The sequence below is a fragment of the Aotus nancymaae genome, unplaced genomic scaffold, assembly GCF_030222135.1.
Source record: "Aotus nancymaae isolate 86718 unplaced genomic scaffold, 86718_ANA_hifiasm-v0.15.2.pri h1tg000076l, whole genome shotgun sequence".
Lineage (NCBI taxonomy): Eukaryota > Metazoa > Chordata > Mammalia > Primates > Aotidae > Aotus > Aotus nancymaae.
Genome location: NW_026988491.1, coordinates 12,139,372 through 12,167,310, shown reverse-complemented (window position 1 = coordinate 12,167,310; position 27,939 = coordinate 12,139,372). Strand labels below are relative to the sequence as shown.

Below are 27,939 nucleotides of genomic sequence, written 5' to 3'. Positions count from 1 at the left end.
CTGCAGTCAGTCAGTATACAAAGACTCAGCAACGTATAAAGCACTCTTGACTCAAGGTATCACCATACACAGAAGACACTCTGGAATGGGAATGGGTCATTTCATGCAGGGAAGAATGTGGCAGGCCAGCTCCAGGGAGAGCAGGTTCCAGCTGGGGGTCTGCTTCCCTCCCCAAGCACAGACTCCAACACATGTGAACACTCCCACTCGCACTTTATTAAGTACGGGAGGACAGGTCACAACAGGGGTGGGGGTGGTGGGGAAGGCCCAGCCCCCACCCACCATCACTGGCACACAGTAATAAATAAATAGCCGGGAGTGGGCATGGGAGAGAGGTGGTACTGCAAACACTGACCTCAAGGGGGGACAAAAAAGCCCCCATTCTGAGCTGTGGCCATCAACACTGGACGGGTGCCATGACCAGGAAAGGGCGGGCTCGGCCACAGAAGCCCCAGAGCATCAGTCTTTGTGGAGGAGGGGTGTCTTTAGAACGTGGACCACTCTTATTTACTGACTGAAACCTGGACCCCTGGCTGGTCCTGTCAGACCCAGATTATCAAGGGGCCACTGTCTCGCAGGCTTCTGGATTGTTCTGTTGAGGATCTAAAAGACCACTCACTGGATCACTATTACTTGGGGTCCTAAGAGGGTCACTATCACTTAGGCTTCAGATTGGTCCACTCGGGCTCCAGGACGTGAAAGGGTCACGTTACTTAGGAGCCTAAATTGGTACCCTACAGGACCCAATATCAACGAGTCACTATCACTTCGCCTCTGGATTGGTCCACTCAGGACAATAAGGGTTGTGGTTACCTAGACCTCTGGCTGACAAGGACCCAAGGGCCAGGACTGAGGGGCGGGGAGAGCTCTAGAAGCCCCAGGGAAGCGGGAGAAGACTAAGTGCTCAGGGCTGGAGGAAATCTTCAGGCACCAGAGCCCAGATTTCAAGGAGAGGAGGTGACAGGGCAGGAAATAAGGCCACCTGGCTGGATCAGGCCAAGATGAACCCGTAGGGGACCAGCTTCTGGGACAGCAAAGAGTGCCCAGCCACTGCTGGGAGAGGACTACAAGGGCTCTCAAACCTTCCTTGGGTTCCAGCCCCACCTCGGTGCAGAACTGGGTGAAGGAGCCGGTGGTGCCTGACACGGCTTGTGACCCATCGCCTCCACCTACGGGATCAGGGAGCGGGGAGGGGTGGGCCTGTGGCTGCAGGTGCAGTGGGCTCAGTCCTCCAACCCCTCCATCAAGTCTGCGATGCTCTCCACATAGTAATGGGGCACGAGGTCGTGCTGGCCGGCTGCCAGGTAGGCCTGGGCCTCTTCTAGGCGGGAGACTCCTGTGAGCGTGAGCACGGTGGTCATGCCGCAGCGGTGGCCGAAGAGGATGTCGGTCTCCAGGCGGTCACCCACCATGAGCGTGCGTGCGGGGTCCATGCTGAAGTTCTCCATGATGCACTCGAACATGTAGGGGCTGGGCTTGCCCACCACCAGGGCTTGGCGTCCCGAGGCCGTCTCCACCGCAGCGGCCAGGCTCCCGGTGCCTGTAGGGAGATGGAGACGCAGTCAGCCGGAGGGCAGCAGGGACAGCATCAGGCCCTGAAACTGAAGTCCAGGGAGGCAGATTGCCACTGGGGCAAAATCAGCTGCAGACATGAGCCAGAGAGCCCACTTCCGAGTCTCACTGTAGTGGCTAAGGGTAGAGGCAGCAGCCAGATGCCTGTCTAGACTCCATCTCCACCGTTCTGGGCAGGCTAGTTCACTGCTCTGTGCCTCAGTTTCCCCATCTCTAATATGAGGATGTCCATGGCACTTATCTCATGCAGGTACTGTGAGGATGGGTGGAGCTACTGCAGGTCAACAGGGCCTGACTCGGTCAGTCCTGCCTGAGGCTCGCGATTTCACCCTACAGCTGTGGGCCTTTGGGCAAACCACTCAACCACCCACCGGGTTTCTCCAGACTCCCGTGAAAGCGGAATCCAAGGAGCGCCCACCTCCAAAGGGGCGCTGGGCATCACAGGGGCAAGTGCTTTGTAAATGGAACAGCACTTAACAAACAGCAGTTGTGGTTCCTGCTGCAAAATTCATGTGCCTGGCGTCAGAAACTGGCAGGGCCCCTCTGGAACACAGCAGGGCACAGAAATATTTGCACCTCTGACCCAGTCCACCTCCCCCCGGGAAAGCAATCACAAGAAGAGAATTCCAACTGGAGACAAAACGCTGCAGGCTGGAAGATGTCTGGGGCTGAAGTAACTAATTTTCTTTCTTTCTTTTTTTTTTTAGTAACTAATAAGCCAAACTGTGGAACACGCCCAAGTGTCAGACAATAGGAGGACTGTTGAGGACTAAAAGCAGTTCTGTCTCTCAGCCCAGTACCATCCTGCCTCACACAGTAAGTCCACTGTGCCTGCCCCACAGACATGTCTTTGTGCCAGAACATTCTGCCTTCACGATAATGTCCCTGAACAAATGATGATGATAATCACCATTTACTAAGCACATTCTAAACTGCCTGGCCTGTGCTGGGTGTTTATGAAAGCCCATTTTATAGATGAGAACGCCAAGGCTCAGGGACGTTAAGTAAATTGCCCAGGGTTGCACAGCTTCCTAAGTGGTAGCAAAAAGATTTGCATTCAGGTAGGTCCAACCCAGCTCTGACCTGGGGGTACAGATTGTTTCGCTGCAGGACTTTTGTGAGCTGGCTGTTAAAGGAAGGTACTATTAAAAGTCAACTTCTGGCTGGGTACAGTGGCCCACGCCTGTAATCCCAACACTTTAGGAAAACACAGGTAGGAAGACTGCTTGAGCCCAGTTCAAGCAATTCAGGTTTCAAGACCAGCCTGGGCAACACAGAAAGACCCCATCTCTACTTAAATAAATATACATATATATATATTTTTTCTTTTTTTTTTTTTAGACAGAGTTTCGCTCTTGTTACCCAGGCTGGAGTCCAATGGCGGGATCTCGGCTCACCGCAACCTCCGCCTCCTGGGTTCAGGCAATTCTCCTGCCTCAGCCTCCTGAGTAGCTGGGATTACAGGCATGCGCCACTATGCCCAGCTAATTTTTTGTATTTTTAGTAGAGACAGGGTTTCACCATGTTGACCAGGATGGTCTCGATCTCTTGACCTCATGATCCACCCGCCTCGGCCTCCCCAAGTGCTGGGATTACAGGCTGAGCCACCGCGCCCAGCCCTATATATATTTTTTAAAAAGTTGGTGGGGTGCAGTGGCTCATACCTGTAATCCCAGCACTTTGGGAGGCTGAGGCGGGCAGACCAGCCTGACCAGCATGGTGAAACCCCATGTCTACTAAAACCACAAAAATTAGCCAGGTGGCTGACACCTGTAATCCAAGCACTTTGGAGGCCAAGGCGGGCGGATCACCTGAGGTCGGGAATTCAAAACCAGCCTGACCAACATGGTGAAACCCCGTCTCAAAAAAAAAAAAAAGAAAAGCTGGGCGCGGTGGCTCACACCTGTAATCCTAGCACTTTGGGAGGCCGAGGTGGGTGGATCATGAGGTCAAGAGATCGAGACCATCCTGGTCAACATGGTGAAACCCCGTCTCTACTAAAAATACAAAAAATTAGCTGGGCATGGTGGCATGTGCCTGTAATCCTAGCTACTCAGGAGGCTGAAGCAGGAGAACTGCCTGAACCCAGGAGGCGGAGGTTGTGGTGAGCCGAGATTGCACCATTGCACTCCAACCTGGGTAACGAGCGAAACTCCGTCTCAAAAAGAAAAAAAAAATGAGCCAGATGCGGTGGCGCATGCCTGTAATCCCAGTTACTCGGGAGGCTGAGGCAGGAGAATCATTTAAGCCTGGGAGATGGAAGCTGCAGTGAGCCAAGATCTCGCCACTGCAGCACTCCAGACTGGGTGACAGAGCAAGGCTCCATCTGGGAAAAAAAAAAAAAAAAAGAAAAGAAAAGAAAAATCAACTTATTCCAGGCACAGTTGCATTTAAAATAGATAAGCAAATAAGGCCGGGCACGGTGGCTCACACCTGTAATCCTAGCACTTTGGGAGGCTGAGGTGGGTGGATCACCTGAGGTCAGGAGTTCAAGACCAGCCTGGCCATCATGGTGAAACCCCATCTTTATAAAAAAAAAAAAAAACAAAAAAACAAGCAAATAAATAAAAGGCCCAGCCTGGGCAACACCACGAAACCCTGTCTCTACAAAAAAAAAAAAAAAAAAAATTGGTCTTTGTGACACCAACCCCCTAGTCCAGGGCAGTCTTTACTGCTGTCATCTTGCAAATTCAGCCCTGCAGGGGAGACAGGAGCAACAGGAGGTCTCTCCATTGTGGAGGGTTTGGGTTAAGACAACAGCAGGTGGCAGCAGAGGCTAATTGGCAGAGGTCAGTGTGTGTGGATGTGTTAATACCCCCCACTGAGGGTGTGGACTCTCGCTGTCGCCCTGCCCATCAGTGGCTCCGCCTCCTGGGTTCAAGCGATTCTCCTGTCTCAGCCTCCTATGTAGCTGAGACTACAGGTGCATGCCACCACACCCAGCTAAGTTTTGTATTTTCAGTAGAGACGGGGTTTCACCCTCTTGGCCAGGATGGTCTCGCTCTCTTGACCTCGTGACCCGCCTGCCTCGGTCTCCCAAAGTGCTGGGATTACAGGCATGAGCCACCTCACCCGGCTGACCCAGATAGTCATTGATATTAAATCCTGGGTGTACAGGATGGTATTGAGTGAAGAGAAGTAGACACAAGATTATGGTGGGGTGCAGTGGTATACAACTGTAGTCCTAGCTACTCAGGAGGCTGAGGCAGGAGGATTGCTTGAACCCAGGAGATTGAGGTTAAAGTGAGCTGTGATCGTGCTGCTGCACTTTAGCCTGGGTGACAAAGTGAGACCCTGTCTGAAAAAAAAAGCCAACTTATGGCTGGGCGCAGTGGCTCATGCCTGTAATCCCAGCACTTTGGGAGGGCCAAGGCGGGTGAATCACCTGAAGTCAGGAGTTTGAGACCAGCCTGACCAACATGGTGAAACCCCATCTCTACTAAAAATACAAAATTAGCTGGGCGTGGTGGCATATGCTTGTAATCCCAGCTACTCCAAAGACTGAGACAGGAGAATTGCTTGAACCTGGGAGGTGGAGGTTGCAGTGAGCTGAAACTGTGCCATTGTACTCCAGCCTGGGAAACGAGCGAAACTCTGTCTCAATAAAAACAAAAAATTAAAAAAAAAAATCGGGGGTGGGGGGGAGAGGCTAAAAAAAAAGTCAATTTACAAACTTACAACTAAATGATAATGTTTATTTTTTATTTTTTTGAGACAGAGTTTCACTCTTGTTACCCAGGCTGGAGTGCAATGGCGCGATCTCGGCTCACCGCAACCTCCGCCTCCTGGGTTCAGGCAATTCTCCTGCCTCAGCCTCCTGAGTAGCTGGGATTACAGGCACGCGCCACCATGCCCAGCTAATTTGTTGTATTTTTAGTAGAGACGGGGTTTCACCATGTTGACCAGGATGGTCTCGATCTCTTGACCTCGTGATCCACCCGCCTCAGCCTCCCAAAGTGCTGGGATTACAGGTGTGAGCCACTGCGCCCGGCCTGTTTTGTTTTTTAAGATGGAGTTTTTTTTGCAATGGCGAGATCTCGGCTCACTGCAACCTATACCTCATGAGTTCAAGTGGTTCTCCTGCCTCAGTCTCCCAAGTAGCTGGGATTACAGGCATGCGCCACCATGCCCGGCTAATTTTGTATTTTTAGTAGAGACGATTTCACCATGTTAGTCAGGCTAGTCTTGAACTCCTTACTTCAGGAGATCCACCTGACTCAGCCTCCCAAAGTGCCGGGATTACAGGTGTGAGCCAACACACCCAGCCAGTGACCTGCCTGTTTTAAGAACTTGGTAGGGAATCAAAATTAGCTGGGTGTGGTGGTGTGCACCTGTAATTCCAGCTACTTGGGAAGCTGAGGCAGGACAATCGCTTGAACCCAGGAGGCAAAGGTTGCAGTGAGCTGAGATAGAGATCACACCATTGCACTCCAGCCTGAGCAACAGAGTCTCAAAACAACAACAACAACAACAACAACAACAACAACAACAACAACAACAACAAAAGAGACTGGCCGGGCGTAATCCCAGCACTTTGGAACAACAACAACAACAACAACAACAACAACAAAAGAGACTGGCCGGGCGTAATCCCAGCACTTTGGAAGGGCAAGGCGGGCAGATCACGAGGTCAGGAGATCAAGAACATCCTGGTTAACACGGTGAAACTAAACATACAAAAAAATTAGCTGGGCATGGTGGCACGCGCCTATAGTCCCAGCTACTCTGGAGACTGAGGCAGGAGAATCACTTGAACCCTGGAGGCGGACAAAGGTTGCAGTAAACTGAGATCGCGCCACTGCACTCCAGCCTGGTTGAAAGAGAGAGACTCCGTCTTAAAAGAAAAAAAAAATCCTGAGATGTTTAATCGGCATTAGAAGAAGAAAGAAAAAAAAAGAGAGAGAATAAAAGCTATGTGCTGCTCTGGTGAGCGATTCCTTCTGGAATCGAAAGGGCTTCCACTGAGTCATCCCAAAATGTTCTTCTGAGCTCAAGAATGGCCCCAACTCTGTCCTTCCCCACCAGGATGGAACTGATCACCTTTGGGCCCTGTGTCCCACTTCCTTCATTCAGCTAGTATTTACTAAGGTCCAACTACATGCAGACTCCAGATAGATCAGTCAACACTACAAAGACCCCAACCCCAGGGGAGCGAGCCTCCCAGCAGGGGCATCTGGGAACATCACAGGCCACCATCATTCCACTCCCCTCCACTCTGTAGTCCAACTCGGCTGGCTGCATGCCATGCTAATGATGTATTCCTAAGACAGCAGGCTTTTCTATTTGTCAGCTCAAGTGGCTGCCATGTGGTGACAAGATAAACACACAATTGAGGAGGTCCCTGAGGTGGGGGGGGTGGGAAATTGGGGGTGGGATATTTGCATTATTTCAGAGATATGCATAATGGAGGCTTATGAATATTTTCACATCACACCGTTTCAAAGCCGCATCATTAAGTTGTGCACAAACAAGATCTCAGCACTGTATTTGTTAAGCCTCTGTCTCCCCCTCCAGGCTATGGGAGTGACAGCAGGATGGGTGGGCACAGCCGGGTGGCTACTGAGACCACAGGGGTCTGGATTCCACAGAGGCCAGAAAGGCAGGCACGAGCAGGGTCTGGTTTCTCCCTAGCTCCTTGACAACCAGCCTTCCAGAGCCCTGGGGAACCTCTTAACCCACAGCCTTAACCTGAGCCTTAAGGCCTCCAGGGAAAAACTTTTCAGAGCCATGGCCTAGGGCAGGCAGGAGCTGCTGCAGCTGACAGCCCTGACCAGAGAACCCTCAACACAGATTTATGGGGAAACTGAGGCTGAGGTGAGACCACATACCAGGAGGGGTGCAGCACAGCCAGGAAACTACAGAATCCCTCTCTGCCACACTGTAACACTGGGTTTACATCTCCTGGCATATTATCACTCTGCCCTGCATCATGCCTCCTCCAGGAAGTCGTCCCACATACCCTTGGCTCTAGGCCCTCCTCACCACCCCACTATAATCCTGACGGTCCAGGTCAGGGGCCAGCAAGCAGAGAGGGAGTGACAGAGATGTGTCCACGCCCCCAGTCTACTGACTGGGTTATTAACCTGTCCACACACACACTGACCACTACCAATAGCCTCTGCTGCCTCCTGCTCTTTTCTAACTGGAACCCTCCACAATACAATGGAGGGGCCTCCTTTTGCTTCTGCCTCCCCTGCAGGGTTGAATTCGCAAGATGACAGCAGTGAAGTGTCCTGGACCGTAGGTCGGTGTCACAAAGGCCAAATTCAGGTTCCCACACTCTATCACTCTCCCAGGGAGTTGCCGGAAGAATTCTGCCCCACCCATCATAGGGGTGATGTTGGAGGGGAAGCCTGGGAGGAGTGTTTCTATGTGTCAGAGCTGAAACACCAATTCCCAGAGGCAGGATGGAGGCAGGTATGTGGGGACACAAGAGTTGGAGAGGCTCACTATATATGCTCTTGAGCAGTTCACTTCCCTTCTCTTAGCCTTAGTTTCTTTCCTCTTTTTTTTTTTGAGACAGAGTTTCTTGTTGCCCAGGCTGGAGTGCTGTGGTGAGATCTCAGCTCACTGGAACCTTTTCCTAGTTCAAGCGATTGTCCTGCCTCAGCCTTCCGAGTAGCTCGGATTACAGGCATGTGCCATGATGCCCAGCTAATTTTTATATTTTTAGTAGAGACAGGGTTTTGCCATGTTGGCCAGGCTGGTCTCAAACTCCTGACCTCAGGTGATCTGCCTGCCTCAGCCTCCCCAGATGCTGGGATTACAGGTATGAGCCACCACAGCCCGCTTTTCCTCTTCTTTTAGAGATGAGGTCTCATATGTTGCCCATGCTTAAGTACAGTGGCTTTTCACAGATGCAATGATAGCACGCTACAGCCTTGACCTCCTGAGCTCCAGTGATCCTCCAGCCTCAGCCTCTTGAGTAGCTGGGACTACAGACCGTTGCCACTGCACCCGGCTGCCTCAGTTGCTTTAATTGAGAAAGGAGACAGTAACTCCCATCTCCAGAGTAATCTGGAAACCAAAGAAGAACACACACCGAGCTGTTTCATTAAGCTCTCTGTAACATGGGGGACTCTGCCTATGACTTACATCATCTGAACACCTACTATGTGCCAAGTACTCATCCTGATCATCACCACCTGGATGAAACTGGCACAGTGGGCACTGCCATTTTTCACCCAGGCAGAGATGCTTGGAGGTTACGTAACTGAACACGATTACACAGATGTGGAGCTGGAGACGGACCTGGAACTGAGGTCGAACTCCACCGCCTTTGCTTCCCACACACCTGCCTACACCCTGCCTCTGGGAATGGTGTTTCAACCCTCACACAGGGGACAATCCTCCCAGGCTTCTTCTCCAACCCCACCCCGATGGTGGGTGGGGCAGAATTCCGCCCAACTCCCTGAGCTACAGTGGGTCTGTTTCCTCATCTGTCCAACAGGGACCCCACTGCGGCCCCTCACAGGATGGCGGCTACAGGAATACCTCCCCCCCCACACACCAAAGCACCCTGGGCCTCCCTCGCACTCTCCGGTTCCCGACCTGCCACCTGGAGACGCTCCTTCCCCATCCCTCACCCCCAGGCGGGGAGACGAATGCGCAGGTGGCCCCATCTGTTTCCCTGCCAACCCCGTGCTCACCAGGGGTCCGGCTGCCGTCGCTCAGCGGGTGCCATGGGTCACGGTCGGTGGCCACGAGCAGGCAGTCGGGGTCGCGCAAGTGCGCGCACGCCTCGCTCAGCTTGGCGAAGGAGAAGTGCTCGTCGTAGCCCACGAGCACGGCGCGCACGCGCGGGGCCTCGCCGTCCCCAGAGCCCAGGTCGTCGCTGGGGTCCCCAGCCAGGCGCAGCCCCGCGGCGCGCAGCTCGGCGCGCAGCCCTTCGCCACCCAGCACGAACACAGCGCCCGGCGCGTCCGGAGGCCCGGGCAGGCGCTGGCGTAGCAAGCGCGCAGCGCACAGCGCGGAGCTGAAGAGTTGCTCGGCGCGTAGCCCCCCGAAACCAAGGCGCGCGAAGCGCAGGGCCAGCTCGGGCCGCGCGCGCCGGCTGTTGTTGCTCACGAACAGCGCCGCCTTGCCGGCCCGCGCCAGCCGTTCCAGCAGCTCTGGGGCGCCCGGCACGGCGCGCTCACCGTTCCACAGCACCCCGTCGCAGTCGAACAGGACCCCCTGCGCCCGGCCTAGCACGTCGCGCAGGGCCGCGCCACGCAGCCTCTCGCAGCGCGCCATGCAGCCAGCTGGCCGCCAGCCTCCCGCGCCGCGCGCTCTCCGCGGGCACGGCGCGCTCGTCCTGGCACGTTTCCCGTAGCAGCCAATCGGAGCGCCGGAAGGACCGGGGGGGCGGGGCGACGGCCTGGCCTGCGGCCAATGGGGGCGAGAGTCTGGGAGAAGAGCGAGGCCGCGAGCGAACGGAACTTGGAGAAAAGGGAGGAATCTTGGCCACCACCGAGGGAAAGGGACTAATGAAGTGCTAGTTTGAACCTTCTCCCCGCCCCTGGCTTTGCTGAGCCAGTCGCCGCAGAGTTTAAACGTCGATTACGCTCTTATAGGGGTGAGACTGACGCTCTTCTTAACCAACAAGAATCTACAAACAGAAAACGCGAGGCAAAAGGCACCGCACCCTACAGCCAATCAGAAGCTTAGGAGAGCTGGTTGCTAGGATAAAAGTAGATGCCAAATGAACTGTCTTTGGTTCAATTTTCATTGCCCTCTGAATCGTAGACGCTCCAGTTCTGAGCGAAGTCCCAAAAAACGTGTGGGTATGATGAGGTAGGAGGCACATGGTGTCTTCTTGGGCGCTGGGACCCTTGGTCTAGACCAGTGGTTCCTCACACTGCATTAGAGTCCCCTGGGAACTTATTTTCAGGTATCATTTACACACAGTACAATGCATAGATCTGAAATGTACAGTTCAATGTCTTTTGACAAATGCTTTTAAAATCACCGATGTGTAGCAGGACAGATTCTCATGTAATTGTTCTGGGTGAGGACTGGGCATTTTTTGGTTGGTTGGTTGAATTACAGGGGTTCTCCTGTGAGGCTAGCGTAGGGAAGCCCTGGACTAGAGGCAGGGAGGCTGTCACCGGAGCACGCCTGAGGAGGGCCGGAGCCAGAGTGGCCGGGGTAGATTGCCCAGGATGGTGATGGGGCGACTCAGGCTGGCTGGGGCCCTATTTTAGGGAGGGGGGCTTGTGATCTGGAGGCAACCACAGGTCTTGGGGCCTTTGAGGAGCCACTGGTCTGTGGTGTGGGGATGAATGAATTATGAGCTGTGGTGTCACGGTTTTGAAGTTGTCTGCCAACTTCAGAGGAGGCTATGACCCCAAGGAGCACTGAAGCTCTAAAGATTTGGGAAAAATCGTACCTCGTAACCCAGGCTTTGAGGCTCAACTACCTCCTATTCCCCAGTGCCCCCGGCCTTTTTGCTTCTGGCCTTTGGATAGGTAGTCTCCTTGGCCCGAACGTTCCTTTTTCCTTCAAATATTTCACCTTCAGGTCAGTTCCTGAAAGACTTCCCTTAAATATCACCTCCTCCAAGAAGCCTTCCTTAACCACCCACCCCATACACACAAGTCTAGGTTATATGGCCAACCCCTCACTTGGCTAATATGGGCTCCCAGTGCAATGACACTTGATTTTTTTTTTTTTTTTTTTGAGAGGGAGTTTCGCTTTCGTTGCCCAGGATGGAGTGCAATGGCGCGATCTCAGCTCACCACAACTTCTGCCTCCTGGGTTCAAGCAGTTATCCTGCCTCAGCCTCCTGAGTAGCTGGGATTACAGGCATGCACCACCACACCCGGCTAATTTTTGTATTTTTAGTAGAAATGGGGTTTCTCCATGTCGGCCAGGCTGGTCTCCAACTCCCAGCCTCAGGTGATCCGCCCATCTTGGCCTCCCAAAGTGCTGGGATTACAGGCATAAGCCACCGCACCCGGCCAAGACAGGGTCTTACATTTTCACCCAGGCTGGAGTGGAGTGACATGATCACTGCTCACTGCAGCCTCAAACTCCTGGGCTCAAGCAATCGTCCTGCCTCAGCCTTCCTAGTTGCTGGGATTATAGGCACACGCCACTACGCCCAGTTAATTTTATGATTTTTTTTTTTTTTTTTTTAAGAGATGGGGGTCTCACTATGTTGCCCAGGCTGGTGTAGAACTCCTGGGCTCAAGCGATTTTCTTGCCTTGGCCTTCCAAAGTGTTGGGATTACAGGCATGAGCCACTGTGCCTGACCAGACACTTGATTCTAATAGTCACTCCTGCCTGTCTATTCAGGAACTCCTTGGGTGCAGAGTTAAGTCAGGGAGCTAGCTCAGGGCCTGGTACAGAGATTTACGGAAAGTTTGACAGATCCATCCCTGCTCCTTGGGGAGCCTTCCCAGCCTCCTCCTGGAAGGAGAGTGAGGGGTCCGGGAAACAGTGGGAATGGTAGGCGCTTCTGTGGGCTGGGGTGGTTCTTCGGTTTTCACAGGAGAGCAATGCCTCTGTGGTGGGAATTTGGGATATTCCCAAATGAGGAAAAGGGATACCAAGAAGTTAAGTCAATTGCCCAGAATGTGAGGGACAAGCCAGGCTTTCGAGTCAGAGCTAGGTCCTAATCCCAGGCCCCTGCTGACCGCCGTGAGACCTTGGCGGGTCACTTCTGCCTGAGCCTCAGTGTACTCACTGGAGAGAGGTAACAGTATTTACTGTACTAGGAGATTAGGTGGAAATCATCCACAGAAAAGCAGTGTGTAGTGCAGAGAAAGCTCTAAAAATGTTTGCTGTGCTCTCATTTCAGACAGGAAGAAAGGAGGCAAAGAATATGTAATTTTTTCCCCTTTATAAAATTGGCTTCTTTATTTCAAGGACAGAAAAGAAAGCTATCATTTGGGCAGCTGTTCCGGTTTTGTCCAAAATAATTTATTTACCAGCCTTACAAAAAATATGTTGGCAAAGAAGAGTGAAAGTCCTGGAGGAGTGGGCAAGCCACTCCTTCCTTCCGGTGGCTCCCCTAGGATCTGCCAGTGAGTGGAGAGTCCGGTTCGGGGTCCCCAAGCCCAGGATGGATGAGGAAAAGGTCAGGAAGCGGACTGCCTGAGCCGTCCTGGCCATGGGGGACGACCCAATGGGCACAAAGGCACTTGTGGGCAAAGGCTGGAGCCCCACATCCCTTGGGAGGCGTGAGAGCTGTTTTGGGAGGGCCAGGGAGGGAGGGAGGGGATGCTGAGGGCGGCTCAGGGAGAAACTGGCCACTCAGTTGGTCTCTGAGGCAAGACTCCTGGGGCGGGGCTGAGGGGGGATAGCTGGGGGAGTGTGGACCCCACCCACAGCCTCAGGGGCTCCTCCCTCTGCTGTGGCAGCCCCCAAGTCCACCTGTGCTGGGGTGGTCAGAGAGGCTGGGCTGGGGGAAGCTGGACCCGGGGAGGCTGAGCTGGGGGAGGCTGGTGAACGCCGGCTTTGGCGCCGGGCAGGTTGAGGGGGGATGGGGGGCAAAGGCGGTGGCACTGTGGGGGCCCGGAGGCTGCTGCCAACCAGACGTCGGGGCAGGGCTTGGGGGGTCCCAGGGCTTCCAGAGCCAGGGGGCAGGGGTGGAGCTGGAGGGGAGGAGCGGGTGCTGGAGACCTGGGGGGGTGGCATGGTGGGTCGGGCCGGCGCTGGGCGCTTGGCTGTGGAGGAAGGAAAGGGGGAGGGAGGTTGAGCATCCACGTGGCCTGTGGTAACTCCACCAAGCTCCGTGCCCCTCACAACCTTTGCATCCACCATTCCCCCTGCCAGGAACACTGTTTCCAAGGCTGGCTCCTCATCATCTAGACCTCTCCTTGTGCCCTTCGCCCCCTTGGAGGCCCCCGAGAACCCTAGCTACAGCAGAACCCCATGCCTACCCCAGCTGCTCCATCACATTTTCGTTTCATTTTCTTTGCAAGACTTTTTGTCCTCTGAAATTATCTTGTCCATTTAATTTTTATTTATTTTTTGGAAACGGAGACTCACTCTGTCGCCAGGCTGGAGTGCAGTGGCACAATCTTGGCTTACTGTAACCTCCACCTCCCAGGTTCAAGCGATTCTCCTGCCTTAGCCTCCTGAGTAGCTGGGACTACAGGCATACACCACCACGCCCAGATAATTTTTGTATTTTTAGTAGAGATGGGGTTTCACCATGTTAGCCAGGATGGTCTCGATCTCTTGACCTCATGATCTACCCACCTTGGCTTCCCAAAGCGCTGGGACTACAGGCGTGAGCCACCACGCCCAGCCTACTTTTTATTTTTTAAATCTTGAGACAGGGTCTCACTGTATTGCCCAGGCTGGTCTTGAACTCCAGGGCTCAAGCGATCCTCCTGCCTCCCAAAGTGCTGGGGTGACAGGCATGAACCATCGTGCCAGGCCTACCTTGTTCATTTTTATTTTACTGTGGACTACCTGCCAGTCCAGGTCAAGAGGCTCCCATAGCTGCTCCGCCTACTCCTGGCTGTCCACTGTCCACTCAGCGGGAGCACTCCACTACCTCTAGGGCTGGGCAGGGCCACCCGAAGGTGTCAGTCAGCCTCTCACTTGGCTGGCTCTGGGCCAAGTTGACAGGTGAGTGTGCCAGAGGGGCTCAGAAGGAGGACCCCGGTTTCTTCCCGCCCCTGCTGCCTCCTCTCCTTCACTGCCACTGCCCTGTTTTATTTTTGGTTTTTTTTTTTTTTTTTTTTGAGACAGAGTCTCACTCTTGTCACTGAGGCTGGAGTGCAGTGGCACAATTTTGGCTCACTGCAACTTCTGCCTCCCAGGTTCAAGTGATTCTCCTGTCTCAGCCTCCCAAGTAGCTGATATTATAGGCTCCCGCCACCATGCCCGGCTAATTTTTGTATTTTTAGTAGAGCCGAGGTTTCACCATGTTGGCCAGGCTGGTCTCGAACTACTGGCCTCAGGTGATTTGCCTGCCTCGGCCTCCCAAAGTGCTGGGATTACAGGCGTGAGAGCCACTGCGTCTGGCCCCTTCACTGCCCTGTGAAGACCCCCTCCTTCTACTGTGCTCTGTGACCTCTGGGCTTCCGGAGGGACGGGACTCCAGTGCCCCAGCAACTCACGCTGGCTCCCCTTTAGTGGCACTTGCTATGTGCCAGGATCAGGCACTTTCTGCAGCACCACTGAAGGCTCCATGCAGCCCCATAAGATAAGTGCAGTTATTGTCCCATTACACAAGGGAGGAAAGTGAGGCCCAGAAAGGTGAACTCACCTGCCCAAAGTCAGAGAGCTCAAATCTAAACTCAGAGTGCCAGGTGGCAAAACTGGGGCTTTTTATCACCTTGATTCCTGCCTCCCTGGCTGCCTAAAAAGATAGGAGGACCTGGGACTGCCTGTCCCCTCTCCCTACCCACCCTCTGTCCCCTCCCACAGCCAACTCACTCCTCCGAGCCATGTCCTCCACTTGGGCAGCTGTCTCCGGGGAGCTCCTGGTGACCCTGGGGGAGGCTGGTCTGGGCGGCACCTCAGACTCTGTCCTGCAGAGGGAAGGAGAGGATGGGGCAGACTTGGCCACCTCCCAGAAGCCTCATGGAATCCTGGTGAGGCTCCAGCTGCCAGGTGGAGTCTGGGTCCTCCCAGCACCCACTCTCTACCACCTTGTGGCTGCTCCTGGGATCTGTCCCCAGGCCACACACCCCTGCCAGAAGACGCCTCTGGCATTGGTAGGGGTCTGCATCCACTGAGCTCCTGGCTGCTTTGTGACCCTGTGATAGAGTCCATGTTCCTCCAGGTAGGACTACCTGCCTGGGCGGTAGGACACAGGCCCTGACCTCTGCCTCAGCTCAGGGCCTCCACATGCTTTTTCTGGGGCAGATAGAGTCTTGTACTATCACCCAGGCTGGAGTGCAATGGCACGATCCTGGCTCACTGCAACCTCTGCCTCCCGGGTTCATGTGATTCTCCTGCCTCAGCCTCCGAAGTAGCTGGGATTATAGGTGTGCACCACCACACCTGGCTTTTTTTTTTTTTTTCCAATTTGTGTTGTCACCAAATTTTTTGTATTTTTAGTAGACACAGGGTTTCACTATGTTGGCCAGACTAGTCTGGAACTCCTGACCTCATGATCCGCCCGCCTTGGGCTCCCAACGTGCTGGGATTACAGGCGTGAGCCACCATGGCCGGCCAGTTGTTTTTTTGAGATGACTCTTGCTGTCGCCTAGCCTGGAGTGCAGTGGCATGATCTCGGCTCAACCCACCCTCTCCAAACTGGGAGATCTGGTCTTTGGGATGAAAATACTAATCAGGTGGGGTGTGGTGGCCCACGCCTATAATCCCAGCACTTTGGGAGGCCAAGGCGGATGGATCACCTGAGGTCAGGAGTTCAAGACCAGCCTGGCCAACATGGTAAAACCTCGCCTCTACTAAAAATAAAAAAACTTAGCCAGGCATGCTGGCAGGTACCTGTAATGCCAGCTACTAGGGAGGCTGAGGCAGGAGAATCGCTTGAACCCGGGATGTGGAGGTTGCAGTGAGCCTAGATTGTGCCACTGCACTCCAGTCTGGGCAACAGAGTAAGACCTTGTCTCCAAAAAAAAAAAAAAAAAGGCCGGGCGTGGTGGCTCACACCTGTAATCCCAGCACTTTGGGAGGCTGAGGTGGGCGGATCACAAGGTCAAGAGATGGAGACCATCCTGGCCATGATGAAACCCCATCTCTACTAAAAATACAAAAATTAGCCAGGTGTGGTGGCACGCACTTGTAGTCCCAGCTACTCGGGAGGCTAAGGTGGAAGAATCGCTTGAACCCAGGAGGCGGAGGTTCCAGTGAGCCGAGATTGCGCCACTGCACTCCAGCCTGGCGACAGAGCAAGACTCCGTCTCAAAAATAAAAACAAACAAACAAACAAACAAACAAAAAAACTAATCATTACATTTCCAAAAATTCAGCTTCTAGTTCTGAGACCTAGTGCCTTAGGCAGGCGGTCTGTGGGACTAGTACAGGAGCCACCATTCATACTGCTCAGTGCTCACCTTTCCTTGGTAGCCGCGGAGGCCAAGGCTGGGGCTGGAACCAGAGCTGGAGCCGGAGCCGGGGTGGTGGCTGAGATGGGCACGGTGGTGGGCGGAAGCTCATCAGAGGTCAGCCTGTCACTGACCGTGTCTTGGAGGGCGACGGCTGAGAAGAGGCCTGACACGTTGAAGTTGATGTCTGGGGATAGGGGCAGAGATGGCTCTGAGAGACTGCGCCAGGCTCCCCCTCCACCGGCTGGGCGGTTTTTCCTTCCCCTGAACCCATCTGGACCACGGTCAGCTTCCTGGCTCCCATGTAGCCCCATCACAACCCCACAAAGCAGGCAGACCATCGCCATTGTAGAAATGAGAAACTGAGGCTCAGATTGGAGACGCAACTTCCTCCTGGCCTCAGGGTGAGTTTGTGGGGCTGCTGGGGAGGGAGCAGGGCAGAGGGAGGGCACCCAGCAGGGCATCCACGCAGACAGGAGCTTCACCTCCAGGGAAGAGGGTGTCTGCACTCTGGATCAGCGCCTCAACTACGCCCACTACCTGGATGGAAGACACGGAGGCTGCATCCAGCTGGGCCTGGTCCCTGGGACAAAGAGACGCATCCACTTAGCAAAGCGTTTGTGACCCCAACTCTCTGTCTGGCCCTGTGCTGGGCACTGGAGACACAAGGATCCACCATATTAAGTCCTTGTCCTCAAAAAGCCCACAAACCACCAGTGTCATGCACATGCCAGATGTCCCCCTTCCTTCAACCTGACAGACATCACTCATTAATCAAGGACCCTCTTCCTCATGGTTGTGATCTAGGCTGCCTCTACCAAGCAAATGCGATCAGCACATGGAAGGACATCTCTGTGGCCAGGTAAATAATGAGGACTCCTCACATAGCACTGCACTTTGCACTTGAATTATATTAGTTCTTTTTCTTTTTTTTTTTTGAGACAGAGTCTTGCTCTGTCGCCCAGGCTGGAGTGAAGTGGCGCGATCTTGGCTCACTGCAACCTCTGCCTCCCGGGTTCAAGTGATTCTCCTGCCTCAGCCTCCCGAGCGCCTGCCACCACACCTGGCTAATTTTTGTATTTTTAGTAGCGATGGGGTTTCACCGTGTTGGCCAGGCTGGTATCGAACTCCTGACCTCAGGTGATCTACCTGCCTTGGCCTCCCAAAGTGCTGGGATTACAGGCATGAACCACTGCATCTGGCCTATTCATTGTTAGAGACAGGGTCTCCTTCTGTCACCCAGGCTGGAGTGCAGTGGCACCATCATGGGTCACTGTAGCCTTGACTCCCTGGGATCAAGCTGTCCTCCCACCTCAGTCTTCTGAGTAGCTGGGACTTCAGGTGCAGGCCACCATGCCTGGCTAATCTTTGTAATTTTTTATAGAGACAGGGTCTCGTTAAGTTGCCCAGGCTGGCTTCAAACTTCTGGGCTCAACTGATCTTCCCACCTTGGCCTCCCAAAGTGCTAGGCTGACAGGCATAAGCCACGGTACTTGGCTTACACTTTACAGTTTATAAAACATTTCCCAGCCAAGTGCAGTGGCTCACACTTGTAATCCCAGCACTTTGGGAGGCCGAGGCAGGCAGATATCACCTGAGGTTGGGAGTTTAAGACCAGCCTGACCAACATGGAGAAACCCCGTCTCTACTAAAAACACAGAATTAGCCAGCCATGGTGGTGCATGCCTGTAATTCCAGCTACTCGGGAGGCTGAGGCAGGAGAATCGCTTGAACCCGGGAGACAGAGGTTGTGGTGAGCCAAGATCTCGCCACTGCACTCCAGCCTGGGCAACAAGAGCAAAACTCCATCTCAAAAAAACACACACACACAAAAACATTTCCGAATTCATCATATCACTCAATTCCCAAAGCAAAAGCCCTCAAAGTGTGTATAACATCCCCCCAGTTTACAGGTGAGGAAATGGAGCTTCTGAGGGTGACTTCCTCAGGCCCATCTCTGGAAGGTGGAGGGGTGGAGCTATTAATAGAACCCGATCTCTGGACTCCCAGCTCCCACGGCAGGCTGCTAAGCACCTCATCACCACCACTGCCCAGAATGCCTATCTCCATAGCCCTGTGGCCTGCACGGCCCTTCAGCCTGTTGCTCCAGACAGCCTCAAAAACGAGCTGCTCAACCCACTCGAAAATGGGGACACCAAGACCCAGGGGAAAAAAAGGCAAAAAGATGGCTGGGGTGGGATCTGCCTTCCTCCTGCCGCCTCCCCCAACCCGAGGCCCCTCACCCTTCTTTCTCAGGTGGCCACAGCAGGTTGGGTCCCAGGACGATGGCGATGTTGCTGGGTGTCATCTTGTTCACCTCCTGCTCCTCGGCCAGCCGTGCCAGGAACTTCATCAAGTACCTAAGGGTGGAGGTGGGCTTGGCCAGGGCAGAATGCACGCAGCCTTGCTAATTCTCCAGCCCAGGGTTTCTAAAGAGTGTGAAAGACGATGCCCGGAATGGTCTAACATTGTCACAGTTATATCAGCTCATCCACTGAGCGCCAAGCTGAGTCCTCTCGGTCCACCTACAGGGTGGGGACTGTGACAATCTGCATTTTCCAGATGATGACATGGAGCTGCCTGCCCAGAAATGGCATGTGAAGCCAGGCAGCATGGCTTCAAAAGTTCAAGGTCTTGTTTATTTCAATGCCTCGCATAAAAACATACACCTAATCCAGTTAGGCACAGTGGCTCATGCCTGTAATCCAGCACGTTGAGAGGCCGAGGCAGATGGATCATGAGGTCAGGAGTTTGAGACTAGCCTGGCCAACATAGTGAAACCTTGTGTCTACTAAAAATAGAAAAATTAGCCGGATGTGGTGGTGGGTGCCTGTAGTCCCAGCTACTTGGGAGGCTGAGGCACAAGAATTGCTTGAAACCATGAGGTGGAGGTTGCAGTGAGCAGAGACCGAGTCATTGCATTCCAGCCTGGGTGACAGAGTGAGACTCTATCTCAAAAAAAATATTACAGGCATGAGCCACTCGGGCACAGTGGCTCATGCCTGTAATCCCAGCGCTTTGGGAGGCCAAGGCAGGTTGATCACCTGAGGTCAGGAGTTTGAGACCAGCCTGACCAACATGGTAAAACCCCGTCTCTACTAAAAATACAAAAATTAGCCAGGCATGGTGGCACATGCCTGTAGTCCCAAATACTTGGGAGGCTGAGGCAGAAGAATCGCTTGAACCCAGGAGGCGGAGGTTACAGTGAGTGAGATCATGCCACTGCACTCCAGCTTAGGTGACAGAGTGAGACCCTATCTCAAAGAAAAATTAAAGGCCGGGCGCGGTGGCTCATGCCTGTAATCCCAGCACTTTGGGAGGCCGAGGCGGGCAGATCATGAGGTCAAGAGATCGAGACCATTCTGGCCAACATGGTGAAACCCTGTCTCTTTTAATATTAAAAAAAAAAAAAAAAATTAAAAAATATATATATATACGTATATATAAAAATATATATAGCCGGGCGCGGTGGCTCACGCCTGTAATCCCAGCACTTTGGGAGGCCGAGGTGGGTGGATCACGAGGTCAAGAGATCGAGACCATCCTGGTCAACATGGTGAAATCCCGTCTCTACTAAAAATATAAAAAATTAGCTGGGCATGGTGGTGCGTGCCTGTAATCCCAGCTACTCAGGAGGCTGAGGTAGGAGAATTGCCCGAACCCAGGAGGCGGAGGTTGCAGTGAGCCGAGATTGCGCCATTGCACTCCAGCCTGGGTAACAAGAGTGAAACTCTGTCTCAAAAAAAAAAAAAAAAAAAAAAAATATATATATATATATATATATATATATAACTAATTCATCAAAGCTGCATTTTCAGAAATATTTCTTAGGCTACAGAGGCAGGGCCAGGCTTAAGCCCAGGCCCCTGACCCCAGCTGGGCTGTGGCTCTGTGGCAGGCTGGGGAGGCGGGCTCGGGCTCACCTGAGGTTGCTGAGGTTCTCAGGGGGCAGGTGGCTGCACACCTCTTGGAAGGCCTGCAGCCGGGCCCCTGGCTCCTTCAGGCTGAGGGAGGAGTGGAGAGACCTGGTCAGCCGGTGCAGGCCACACCTTTGTATCCTCCTCCTCCCCCTCCTCTCCCTCCTCCAACATCCTCACCTGGCTGCTCTCATCCAGTCGTCATAGAGGTCGAAGGTCATCAAGGGCTCTGGCAGCTCCCGAAGGTAGGATTTGAGGGCGCCTGAAGCAGGAGCGGGAGAGGGTCAGAGGCAGTCCCCACCCCGCTCTCCCGCTCTCCCTGCAGAAGGAACCTCTGGCTCTTGTTCACACTAACACATCTAGGTCTGATCATTTCTTTGGGCTCCAGGCCCTTTTAAGAAATTGAAGGCTAGCGATCTTGTCCCCGAAAAATGTACAAACATTTTGGGGGGTGGCTCATGATGGACCCTAAGTGTGCTCAGTCTCCTCAACAGAATATCAAATCTTAAAGCCAGGCTATCTTGGGATCATTCAAGCAGCTGCACCCCTTCACCCCAGCCTCCTGCCCAGGGCTCCCGGGATGAGGCACCTGCCACGGCGTGCGGGTCGGAGCAGAACTCCTCCAGGCTGTGGGGGTCCAAGGCCATCGTCTGCTTGAGGCGCTTCAGCACTGAGGCCCCAGCAGCCAGACGGAAGAGACCCTGGGTTGGAGAAGGAGCAGGCGGGGATCACAGAGGGGTGGGCAGGGCAGGACAGCCTGGCTCTCCTGTAGCCTGGGCTGTGCCAGTGGCCCTCGCTGGGCCTGTGTCCCCACTGGTCTGGCCAGCAGAGTGGGCACCACAGTGTCCATGGACTTCAACTCTCAAGGTCTAGAATTCTGAGCAAAGGGTGGGGCTGGGAAGTCTGGGAGGAGCTGGGAAAAATCATGGGGAAATCGGAGCCCAGTTAGAAGTGGAAGGGAGGTCAGGCACGGTGGCTCATGCCTGTAATCCCAGCACTTTGGGAGGCCCAGGCAGGCGGATCACCTAAGGCCAGGAGTCTGAGACCAGCCTGGCCAACGTGGTGAAATCCCATCTCTACTAAAAATACAAAAAAATTAGCTGGGCATGGGGACAAGCACCTGTAATCCTAGCTAATTGGGAGGCTGAGGCAGGAAAATCACTTGAACCTGGGAGGTGGAGATTGCAGTGAGCCAAGATTGCGCCACTGCACTACAGCCTGGGTGACAGAGCCAGACCCTGTCTCAAAAACAAACAAACAAACAAAAGGGCTGGGCATGTGGCTCATGCCTGTAATCCCAACACTTTGGGAGGCCGAGGTGGGCAGATCACCTGAGGTTAGGAGTTCAAGTCCAGCCTGGCCAACATATAGTAAAATCTCATCTCTACTAAAAAATAAAAAAAAATTAGCTGGGCATGGTGGCAGGGGCTTGCAGTCCCAGCTACTCGAGAAGCTGAGGCAGGAGAATTGCTTGAACCCAGGAGGCAGAGGTTGCAGTGAGCCGAGATTATGCCACTGCACTGCAGCCTGGGTGACAGAGCAAGACTCCATCTCTTTCTCAAAAAAATAGAAGTGTAAGGGAGAAAGGAGGCCTCAGGGGGATTGCTGGGCCGCTCAAGCTTGTTTTGGGATATCTGTCACCTCTATGGTGTATCTTCAGAACAGGGGGCAATGTATTCACAGCAGATCCAGACCCAGCCAGTGTGGGGCAGTGGAGCATCTGGTTTCAGAAGCACCTTCTCATATGACTCTGGGCATGGTTACCTTTCCACCTCTGTCTCCCTCTTGTGAAATGGAGCCAATAAGGGCTCCCTCCGAGTGTTACTGTGATAAGCAAATGAAGCAAGGAATGTAAAGGCTTTTAGCACAGCGCCTGGTGCGCGTGAGCATCGACATGCAGGAGGGAGTGTGGATGCTGCAGGAGGGAGTGTGGATGCTGCAGGAGGCAGCCATGCCTTCTCCCAGGGACCTGGGCTCAAATGCGGGAATCACAGGCACTGGGGCAGGGCAGCATGTGGGGGGTTTGGGACAGAATGAGGGCCCCAGTGTTCCTTCCCCACCTGCCCCAAGGGGCCCCACCTCTTCCTTCATGCCCTCAGAAAGCAGCATCATGACGCAGGCCTCAATGGGCAGGGCAATCTCCCGGCCCAGCTCTTGAAGGTGGGTTGCCAGCGACACCCCATACACTCTGGAGAAGGGGGCCGTCATCGAGGGAGAGTGGTCTGCAGGGACGAGACAGATCAGCGGTCCAGGGCCTTCCCACCCCGGGCAGTCAGGCAGGGGCACCCCCGCTATCTTCAAGGTGGTACCACCTGCTACTGACTGTCCAGGCACACATCTGAAATCATCCATCACATCTGTGGACTCGGCCTGCCTCCACTGCCTCTGCCCAAGGCCTAACAGGCCTAGCTCTAGCCTGCCCCCTTCATTCCACCCTCCATAGGGCAACCAGAGCAGCCTCTCCATCACAGATCAAATCCAGCTCTTGGAACCCATCCATAGCTCCCTGGTGCCTTTCAGATGAAGTACCAGCTTCTCAATAAGCCCCGGGCAGGGCAGGGTCAGGGACGTGGCATCACCGGGGCTATGTCCCCACCTGCTTGGCCGTGGTTCTCCCTCAGCTCAGCCAGGGCTGTGTCCAGCGAGCTCAGTGACCTGCGATGGTAATCGGCCTGAATCTCCAGGAGCTGTGGGGACGAAGGGACACCCTGAGTGGCAATAAGGGAAGCCAAGCCTTCCCCAGGGTCCTTGAGAGCAGGTGCCCCTTCCACCATCTCACATGGTCCCAATGGCCCCTGGCTCTGGCATTCAGCCCCTGAGTTCTGGATGGCTGGGGCCCCATCTTGGACTCACGTGAATGAAGTAGTTGGCATAGGAGTCCTCCTTGGTAACGAAGTGGTACAGGTCAGCCAAGTACTCGTCCTTGGGGACAGAGAGAGGAGAGCTTATATCGGGTGAGGCTGGGGGATCTAGAGGGGAAGTGGAGGCTTCCAGGGGTTGGCGACCTGCCCCAGGCCACACAACTGCAGGTGGAAGTTCCCAGCCAGGCTCTCTCTGCCGAGTTTGGTGCTTGGGGCCAGCCCATGGGAACCCCCTCAAATTCTTCTGGCTTCTCAGCCCCATCTCTGTGTCCCCATTGCCTTAGCACAGTGGCCTGTTACTCACCATCCAGCCATTCGTTCATTCACTCATTCACTCAGCAAACACACGGAGACTCAGGGAACAGACCAAGTCTCCGTCTCCCTGTGTTATGCTAGAGTGCAGACAGAAATGGCTACCAGGGAATGGCGGAGCTCTGCTGCGTCCTGGCCATGTGGCCGAGGCAAATCATGTCACCTCTCTGAGCTTCAGCTTCCTGGCCTGTGAGATGGGGCCGGCACCCACCCCTGCCACCCCTGCACATGCAGGGAACCCACGTGGCCCTCACCCTGCACTGCTCCACCTTCCTCTTCAGCTCGTCCTCCTCCTCCTTCAGCGTCTCCACCTTGTTGGCCATGGTCGTGTGGCTGTGACTACCCGGGCCGCCTCCCAGGCCTTGACCGCTGCCTGAATTCTTGGCTGCCTGACTGAGCCTGGGGATGATCCCAAGGTGAGCTGTCACCTGCCCTGTTGCATGTCCAGAGCCAAGTGTGCCCTCCATAGAGCAGACCACAGGGGATTCTAGGATTTAGAAGCTGCAAATCTGAGAGCTCCACTGGCCCAGGCCTCTGCCCAGCCTGGGCCATGAGTGCTCTGGGTCGCCCCCTGGTGGCGAGTTTGATGATCGCAGACACCCAGCAGAGTGGAGAATGGGGGAGCCACACCGGCATCTTGCAGGACTGTTTATGGCCATCCGAGGCTTTGGGGTGGCCCCAGCACCAGCTGTGAGATGCACAGGCACACCCTCACAGATACCTTCACCGCCTGTGTTCCTAGGGACCAGGCGTGCACAAGCACATACAAGGTCCTCAGCAGACCCCTCGGCATCCTGGTGTGGCCATCCCTGTGGGCTGACCCAGAGATGAGTCCCCTGAGTGGCTGGGGCTCCCACCTGCTCTTGAGCATGTTCCAGTCGGATACGAGCTTCTGGAGGCTTTTCTTGTGCTTGAGGATGGCTGGCAGCTCCTCCTGGGGACAGGCATGGCAGGGGAGTCAGTGTGGTGGAGCAGGGGGAGCCGGAAGCTGGGGAAGCTGGGGAAACTGGGGGCCGGCAGCAGGGCACAGGCTCACCTCACTCAGCCTGCTGAGGGGCTGCAGGACGTCCCTCTCCAGGGTCATCTCAAACTCGGCCAGGATGCGGGCCAGCTGGTTCTGGATGGCACAGCTCATCTCCAAGGCCTTCCTGTGGACACAGCGGCCCATGGGCCCAGGCTCCCACCACCCTCACCTCCACTGCAGACTCTTGGTGGGGCCTCTCCTCCCTCACTTCTGGCCCCTCCTAGATACCCTCCCAGGCCTGGTCACCTTCACTGACCTGGGCACTGTTCCCAGCCTGGTCATTCTTCTGATGTGGATGCCCTTACCACCTGCACCACCTCCCAGCCAAGATTGTGTCTTGGTATCCCCAGGTGAGGGCTGGGCCCCGTCTGTGCTCACCCCATGCTGGAATCAGGGTCCAGCTCCTTGAAGCTCTCTGCCATCGTGGTAGACAGAGCCATGAGGGGAAGCTTCTTCTGCAGGGAGGGCGGGGCCGGTGGTGAATATCCACGCCTCCCTCCACCCTGCCTGAGCACCAGGCCAGCCCCTTGGGGCACGGGAGGAGGGAACCCAGAAGGGCCACAGTCACAGATAGAGTAGAAATGAGATGACAAGGCATGGTGGGGGTGACATTTCCCTGAGACCATGTACACAGCCCCTACCCATCTGGGGGCCCCTTTTCCTCTTTCCAGAAGCCACTTGACTGGGCAGGAAGGAATGACCAAGTCCCAGCGGAGACTGGGAAAGTAAGATGCAGGGAGGGCAGGGAGCTTGCCCCAGGTCACACAGGTGGAGGGAGAACGGGAGGGGAGCTGGCCTGGGCGTGGGGGCTCTTTCCCCTGTCCCAGGGTGTATGTGGCTGACCTGCTGAACTCAAACTCTCTATGCCTCCCCATTTCCTTGCCTTGGCCACACTGAATTGTCAACTGGTTCCAAAACATGCCCGCCCCCACTCCCATCCCATCTGGAGTTACAGAGAACACCAGCTCTGGGATCAGAGACCAGGGTTCAAACCTCAGTTCTGCCACTTACTAGCTATGTGACCATAGGCAAGTACCTTTACCTCTAAGCCTCCAATTCCTCATCTATAAAACAGTGCCTTCCCCTAGGATGTTACCCGTGTTCCATGAGACAATGTGCTAACATGTTAGCAGCAGGCTGGCAGTCATCAGCCAATAAACACTGCCTCTTGATTAATATACAAGTATCCCACAAAAGCCAGCTCAATTGCCACCTCCTTCAGGAAGCCCTCAGAGGCTGCCCAATGGAAAGCCTGCTCTGTGTGCTGATTGGACAGAAGTTCAGGTGCTGTCAGAGGCCTGGCCTTGGCTTACATGGACTGGGGCACAGGGAAGTGGGGTAGAGGTGAAGGGGAAGGTACAGGGCCGCTGGAGTGCAGTGCCAGAGGGGCCTTGGAACAGAGCAGCCCCCATGACCTTGTGCCAGATACTCAGACTGGCAAGGAAACCCCAGCCCCAGCTTTGCTTCCCCATTGGACAGGCCCCTCCTTCCTGGGACCCCCGCTCACCACCCGCTTGTCCATGTCTGCCCCGCTCTGGCCCTGCAGACAGGCCTGCAGGCGCTTGTGGACGTTGTGGGCCGCTCGCTTGGCCGGCTCCAGCCGCTGTTCCACCTGGGAAGGAGGTGTGATTAAGGATCAAGAGAGGCTGTCTCCCACTGAGCAGGAAAAACTTTCTCCTGTCTCCTGGGGACCCCATGGCTAACAGCTTAAGGAATGACTCAATGGGGCCCCTACCTGGTGTCCCCGCCCCAGCCCTGTGCTCCAACAGCCTGCACAGGCCTGCCTTCCCATCCGCCCGGCCGAGGCACGTACCTGCAGCAGGTCCTCACCCAGGAACTCAGCGGTCTCCGGGGTGCTGCGGGAGCAGGGAGAGCGCTTCTGCTGAGCCTGCCTGGGTTAGGATGCCCCCTGCTCCCCCCATCCCTGCAGCAGGCCACCTGGACCCCAGTCCTTCCAATGTCCCTCCCAGGTGCGGCCCGCCCTGAGTGGCCCAGTTGCCTCATCCCAGTCAGAGCACATTCCACGGGGGTGGGAATAGGATACTTGGGTTTTTCCTCCTCCACCCAGGGCCCCATCCTGAGAGAGGTCGGGCAGACAAAACTGAAGAGGAGGTTGGGAGACCCGCCCAGGGCTCAGCTTTGGGACACAGAAGCCTCTCTTCTGCCCACCCCCAAATCGTCAGCCCACCCCGGGAAGAGGAGGATTAGCTGGCCCCAAGAACGGGAAGTCGGGGAGCTCAGACTCCTGGGCGCAGTCACACACCACTCTGGACTACCGCTGTGGGCAGGGGTGCACGGGTCCTTGGCTCCCCACCTGGGGACACACAGGGGATGCTGAGGCCCACGGCAAGATGACCTGACTGCCCAGGCTACATAGGGATCTGTGTCAGTGTGAGACTAGAACCAGGTCTCTGGACACCCAGTCCCCTCCCCGGGCCCGGAGAATGGGGAACTCCTGAGGCTGGGGGAAGAGGAGCAGAGAAGACAGGCCCTTAGAGGCTCCCCAAACTTCCGGCGCCCGGGCCACCAGCTCAAAGACTGGGTGGGGGTGGGAGCTGGAAAACTTGGGGACGTTTCCACCTGAGTCTGGGAAAAGCAGAAACGAGACAGAGGAGCAGGAGGCCCCAGGGCTGGGGGGAGGGGAAGGGACGCGGTAGGCCAGGGGCAGGCCTCTCCTCCCACGGGCCAGGACCCGACTCCATACCCCGCCCCAGGTCTGCGACCCCAATCGACCCTCCTCCCTCCCCAGCCCAGCAAGCAGAGATGGTGAACTGGCCCATTTTCCAGAGGGGACAAGTGAGGCCAGGAGGACCATCCACTCAGAGACTCATGGAGGGAGGCAGAGAAGTCCCAGCGTCGCATTCTCCCGCCTGAAGCCCCCTCCAATCCGATAAAGGGGGTGGGCACCCCTCCCCCCAAAGGCCACCCCTGCTTCTCCAGCTCTGCCCGAGACGGGGACGCCGTTCAGAAGGGAGGAAGAGAAGGCAGGACTCTGGCCGCTCACAGGGGGGCTGCCTCGCTGTCCCCAGCCTCCCCCACCCCCGTCTCCCCCAACCCTTTTACGCCCCCTCAGGTCCTGCGGGGTAAGAGTGGGGGCTGGAAGGGGTGACACTCACCGTCCCAAGCTGCCCGTCTGGGCCAGCTGCCGCATGCGGTGCAGCTGCCTCTTCATCATCTTGGGGGCGGGCTGGGGGCTGCGGGGTCACGGCGGGGGATCGCAGGCCCGGGCAGCCCCCGGCCCAGCCTGCCTCTCCCGCAGCGCGGCTCTCGCCCCGGATGGGTGGGCGGCGCTCTC

At 55.3% G+C, this 27,939-nt stretch overlaps 1 protein-coding gene across 3 annotated transcripts; it reads right to left on the bottom strand.

Moving 5' to 3' along the window:
• Positions 1 to 196: 196 nt before the first annotated feature.
• On the bottom strand, positions 197 to 27,939 carry LOC105721773 (chronophin). Of its 3 annotated transcripts, none has more exons than XM_021668762.2 (18): positions 27,761 to 27,939; positions 26,458 to 26,500; positions 26,152 to 26,256; positions 25,023 to 25,099; positions 24,657 to 24,768; positions 24,478 to 24,554; positions 23,875 to 24,019; positions 23,301 to 23,369; positions 23,044 to 23,134; positions 22,527 to 22,669; positions 21,037 to 21,148; positions 20,628 to 20,709; positions 20,454 to 20,534; positions 18,774 to 18,890; positions 17,016 to 17,113; positions 16,540 to 16,717; positions 14,951 to 15,045; positions 197 to 1,540 (listed from the first exon to the last, which is right to left on the bottom strand). In XM_021668762.2, the coding sequence occupies exons 1-18, from the start codon at positions 27,817 to 27,819 to the stop codon at positions 1,224 to 1,226; spliced, it is 2,001 nt and encodes a 666-aa protein (XP_021524437.1). In that variant the 5' UTR covers positions 27,820 to 27,939; the 3' UTR covers positions 197 to 1,223. The 3 variants fall into 3 exon arrangements, with proteins under 3 accessions (XP_021524437.1, XP_064224089.1, XP_012314339.1); XM_012458916.3 differs by lacking the exon at positions 197 to 1,540 and adding an exon at positions 12,457 to 13,224; XM_064368019.1 differs by lacking the exons at positions 14,951 to 15,045; positions 16,540 to 16,717; positions 17,016 to 17,113; ... (12 more) ...; positions 26,458 to 26,500; positions 27,761 to 27,939 and adding an exon at positions 9,222 to 9,807.